General features: G+C 54.6%; 1 protein-coding gene across 1 annotated transcript in view; it reads left to right on the forward strand.

Moving 5' to 3' along the window:
* Window positions 1-3,130, forward strand: part of Sbk3 (SH3 domain binding kinase family member 3) — a 5,151-nt gene extending 2,021 nt beyond the window's left edge. The window contains exons 3-4 of the mRNA XM_028859368.2: window positions 100-302; window positions 1,741-3,130. Coding sequence (XP_028715201.1) covers window positions 100-302; window positions 1,741-2,427 — 890 coding nt within the window. The 3' untranslated portion in view covers window positions 2,428-3,130. The remainder of the gene's footprint in view (window positions 1-99; window positions 303-1,740) is intronic.
* The last annotated feature ends 2,133 nt before the right edge of the window (window positions 3,131-5,263 follow it).

The raw sequence follows: 5,263 nt of genomic DNA on the forward strand, positions 1-5,263 counted from the left end.
TGAGAATTCTCGGGCTCAGAGAGGTCAAGCGGCTTGCCTAAGGTCCCACAGCAGGACCAGGGTGTCCCGGGTGCTCATCTGACCCCATCTTTCTGACAGGTCAAACCGTGGCCCTTAAGCTCCTCCGGCGGGACTCGGTCCTGAGAACGACTTTCCTGAGAGAATTCTGTGTGGGCCGCTGCGTCTCTTCACATCCAGGCCTGCTGCAGACCCTGGGAAGGCCCCTGCAGACACCCCGACATTTTGCCTTTGCCCAGGAGTATGCACCCTGTGGGGATCTCAGCGGAATGCTCCAGGAGAAGGCAAGGCTGGATAGAACTGCTCAGGTCCCCCTCAGTTCCTAACCCCAAATCAGTGCTCCATTGAGATCACCCTGAGACCCCAAATGACCTCCCCGTTTCTAAGTCTCAACACGGTTGCCTGCCTGACCCCAGCACTGATCCATATGACCATCCCAACACAAGCTTCGAAGGGAGGAGCTGGGTTGGCTCTAGGGTTGGGGATGGATTGTGGCTACTTGGGGATGGCGTATAGACTGATTTGAGGCTCCAGCTGGCATGGAGATTGGGAAGTGGGAATGGATGGATGGGATGGAAGGGTTTATGGTTGGTCATAGGTGGGCCGTGGTTATAGAGGGAAAGCAGGGGTGATACTGTCAACAAGGGCAGGTTGGCAAAGGCTGTTCTGCAGGCTGACTTGCGGAGGCTTGAAGTGGACTTTCCTCTAGAAAGGATACTAGGTCAGGACTGAACCCAGGAGAGTCTAGCCCCTTTTGTATTTGGAGATCGGGTACATGGAGATATTGAAGGGTCAGCACTTTGGATTTGAGATAGAGTTAGGGGTAAGCAAAAGGAAGGATGAGAGGGAGGGGGAGGGGAGATGGGTGGATGTTTGGGTGGAAGGATGATGAGTGGGTAGACGGATGGATGGGTTGTTAGGTGGATGGGTGGATGGATGAGTGCATACATGCATGGATGAACACCTGGATGCTTAGTTTGATGTGTAGATGGATGGATTCATGGATGGATGGATGACTTATGGATGCATGAATAGATGGACGACTGTGTGGATGCATGGATGGTGGATGGATGGACGACTGTGTGGATGCATGGATGGATGGACGACTGTGTGGATGCATGGATGGATGGACGACTGTGTGGATGCATGGGTGGATGGACGACTGTGTGGATGCATGGGTGGATGGACGACTGTGTGGATGCATGGGTGGATGCATGGATGGATAAATAGCTGCGTGGATGGCCACATGGATAGCTGTATAAACGCATAACTGCATGGTTAGTTAGGTATATGGACGGACAGATGAATGCATGCATGTTGTATGGATGGGTAGGTGGCTGCATGGTTGTCTGCATGACTAACTGGATGGATGGATAGGTGAATTTGAGGCCAGTCTGGTCTACCTGAGACCCTGTGTCAGAGAGAGACAGAGTCAGAGACACAGAGAGAGAGACAGAGACGGAGATGGAGACACAGAGAGGGCACAGAGACAGAAACAGAGAGGAATAAGTTCCGATGAGAAGTGGGGTTCTGTTGGGAGTCAGTGGAGGGACCGATAAAGGGTGGCTGATCTGCAGGACTTTGCATGTTTGTGGAGATATTGGGGGGCTCTGGGGCTCTGGGTCAAACCTCAAGTCTCAGAATCCTTGGGAATCAAGAGCTACGTCCAGGATGGTGAAGCGAGAAGACAGCATGTCCCTTTTCCTTTCTCCCCAACCTCAGGGCCTCCCAGAGCTGATGGTGAAGCGGGTAGCGGCCCAGCTGGCTGGAGCCCTGGACTTCCTCCACGGCCGGGGGCTAGTGCATGCAGATGTCAAGCCGGACAATGTGCTGGTCTTCGACCCTGACTGCAACAGAGTAGCCCTGGGTGACTTGGGTTTGACCCGACCTGAGGGCAGCCCGACCCCTGCCCCGCCAGTACCTCTGCCCACGGCACCGCCTGAACTCTGCCTCCTGCTACCGCCGAGCACCCTGCCCTTGAGGCCGGCCGTGGACTCCTGGGCCCTGGGCGTACTTCTCTTCTGTGCTGCCACGGCCTGCTTCCCCTGGGACATAGCGTTGGCCCCTGATCCTGAGTTCGAGGCGTTTGCCGGCTGGATGACCACTAAGCCCCAGCCCCCTCGGCCACCGGCACCCTGGGACCAGTTTGCACCCCCAGCTCTGACCTTGCTCCAGGGACTTCTGGACCTGGATCCTGAGACTAGGAGCCCTCCGCTGGCTGTGCTGGACGTTCTAGGGGACGACTGGGGTCTCCGGGGGAGTGGAGAGGAGTCTGGGAGCTTGGGCGTCGTGTCCTATGAAGATGAGGAGGAAGAAGAGGGAGGATCGAGTTTGGAGGAGTGGACAGAGGAGGAGGAAGATGAAATTAAAGATGGTGGGAGGGTGGGGACAGGCAATAGGGGCTCCTAACCAGGTGACTGAGAGAGGTGGTCAGAACCTTGGCTAGAGTGTCCTAAGCCAGCCCTCGAGGCCACCTGGGAAAGGTGACAATCATGACCAGAAGACAGGGAACACTTCACTTTTGCCTGACGAAGGCTGGACTTGGAAGTGTAATCCCCCACCTGCAGGGCACACACACACACACACACACACACACACACACACACACACACAACTGAGGACTCAGGGTCCGGATTGTGTACCGCTGTTACAGCCTCCCACTCCTCCCCCCCATCTCACTTTTCGTCCTTCTTCCTTCATTCTGTCCCATCTTTCTCCCTCCCCTCCTCCCCTTCCTCCTCTCTTCTCCTCTCCTCATCATCTTTCCTTCTCCCCACTCCTCCTTCTCATGCTGATTTTCCTTCCAAGACAGTCTCGTGTATCCCAAACTGGCCTCAAACCCACTATGCAGATAGACGACCTTGAACTTCCGATCCTCCTGCCTCTGCCTCCCCAGTGCTGGGATTACAGGCGTGCATCTCCACACTGTCTTTGGGGTTCTGGGTAGAGATGGAACCCTGGGCTTCCTGCACGCTAGGGCAGGCCCCCTATCAACTGAACCTCCTCATCCCCTGACCCTGAGCACCGTCCCGATGAAAGTTTCTGTTCCTCCCACAGCTGTATTTCTGTATCTCTGAATCACTGACTGCTTATCATGAATTCTGATGGGACCACTCTTCTCCCTAAGACCTGGATGGCCCCCACCAGCTGAGGCACAAAACCTGAACATGTAGGATCCGATGTTATGTTGATCTAGTGTTTCCTGGGCTCCGTGTTGGTTCCATTGTGGGAATCATATATGTATTCTGAAGTTAACCACACACACACACACACACACACACACACACACACACACACATCACTGCCGAAAGGCACTCGCACACCTTATTTGCTCCACCTGGCACACTTTGCTCCCTTCTTGGCCTACAGAACCTGGTCCCCATCCCTGAAGTCCTCCCAGCCATCTGTGTCTGTCCTTCCTTTCCTTATCACCAACTGCTGCGACGTGCTTGTGTTTTTTTGTTTTTCTCGTTTCTAAACCCTTCCGTTTTCTGTTTCCACAAAGCCCCAAGTAATCTATCTGGCTCAAAATATCCCAGCTCCATCTTTCTTCAAGGACCCATCGATCACGAGAGCCAGGGCTGGTTCCATGGGTCTTCCTCTCTCTCAAACAGCACACAGACCCCAGCTCAGTGTGCTTCACGTCCCCAGCATCCAGCGGAGGGGTAGGAACTACAAACATCACAGGAACTTATACTTTAAAAAACACCAAGTTCTCGTGTATCCCAGGATGTCATCTCACTATGGAATGGAGGATGGATAACCTTGATTATCCTCCTTGAACTTTTGATCCCCTGCCCCCACGCCCAAGTGCTGAAATTACAGACCTGTGCCACCATGGCGATTTACACAGCGCTGGAGATTTGAGCCACCAGAGTTTTGTGCAGGTCGAGCAAATGCTGCAAACAGAGCTACGTGCCCCAAGCCAGAGTTTACACTTTCTAGATTTAGAAGTGAGTTCCCTAAATGCACCATGGTGCCCCGGTTTGGACTTGGGAACAGGAAAAGGACCTTGAAGGCAACAAGGGTAGACAGGACAACTGTTGTTAGGAGCGTTGCTAACTCAGTGTTAAATGTTGGGTGAGATGCTGACCTGTGGGGGGGGGAGCGGGGGAGGGGTCCAAAGGACCTTTTGCAACTGTTTTTGTAAAACTTAAAATACTTACAAAATAAAAAGTGTGTTTGGACCATGAAATGAACCCGCATCCTCAATGCCTGAAGCCCACCAGACAGTGCAGCTGTCCCAGAGGAAGGGGGAAGTCACTCCTGAGCCCCAGCTGCCCCACCACCTGTTTCTGGCCCCTGGTCTGAGGTCATTTCTCATGACATCATTTTAGAATCCTGTCTCATTTTGTCCCTAAACAGGACCCTAGTGTCTGGGGCTCTTGGACATACCTCTGGGAAGATCTGTGTCCGCCAACAGGGCAGGGCAGCAGAGGCTGGGGATCAGACCAAATGGGGCCAGGATAAAGGAGAGATGAGACCGTCTGAGGGAGGAGGCTACCGTCTGCCTCCCTAGATCTGAAGGAAGAGGGCTGGGATCCGTCCCGGGGTCAGAGAGAAGAGGTCTCGGACCTAGTCTCTTGGATCGAGGAGGGGCTAGATCCCTGGGACTGAGGAAGGCAGTTATAGTCCTGGGCTTCTGGGCCTGAAGGAGGATGGCTGGGGTCCTGGACCTTGGGTCTGAGGGTTAATGGATGAGGCCTGGACTCCTGAGTCTGAGGAAGGAGGGTTGGGGTCTGAACCCTCAATCTGAGGGAAGAGGGCTGGGTCTAGAGTCCTGAGCCTGAGAGAAGAAGGCTGCCTCGACCCTTGGATCTGAGGGATGAGGGCTAAGGGCTTGGCTATGAGAGAGAAAGGGTGGACCTAGACCTCGGTGTCTGATAGGTGGGCTGATTTCTAGAATCCTCCACTGAGGAAGGAAGGCATGGACCCCGAACGTGAGGGAGGAGGGGAGTCTGGACTTCTGCATCTGAGGAAGGAAGGCTACCAGGACTCTTGGGTAGTCCCAGGAAGGAGAGCTGAACACACACACACCCCCCACCCCCCAAATCTGGGCCCTTTGTTGAACCACAGTCAGTACTAGGATTCAACACACGGTGTCGCTCTGCCCCAGTGGGGGCAGAAGGGGCGGGGCAGAGGGTGGGGCTTTACGACCCCCCAAGGTGGGGGCGGGACTTGCTCCCGGGCAAGCCGATGCTGGCAGGAGCCCCGAAGTGCAGGGCACTAACCTCAGTAGCAGAAA

Source organism: Peromyscus leucopus, chromosome 1 (assembly GCF_004664715.2).
Source record: "Peromyscus leucopus breed LL Stock chromosome 1, UCI_PerLeu_2.1, whole genome shotgun sequence".
In the NCBI taxonomy this organism is placed as follows: Eukaryota; Metazoa; Chordata; class Mammalia; order Rodentia; family Cricetidae; genus Peromyscus; species Peromyscus leucopus.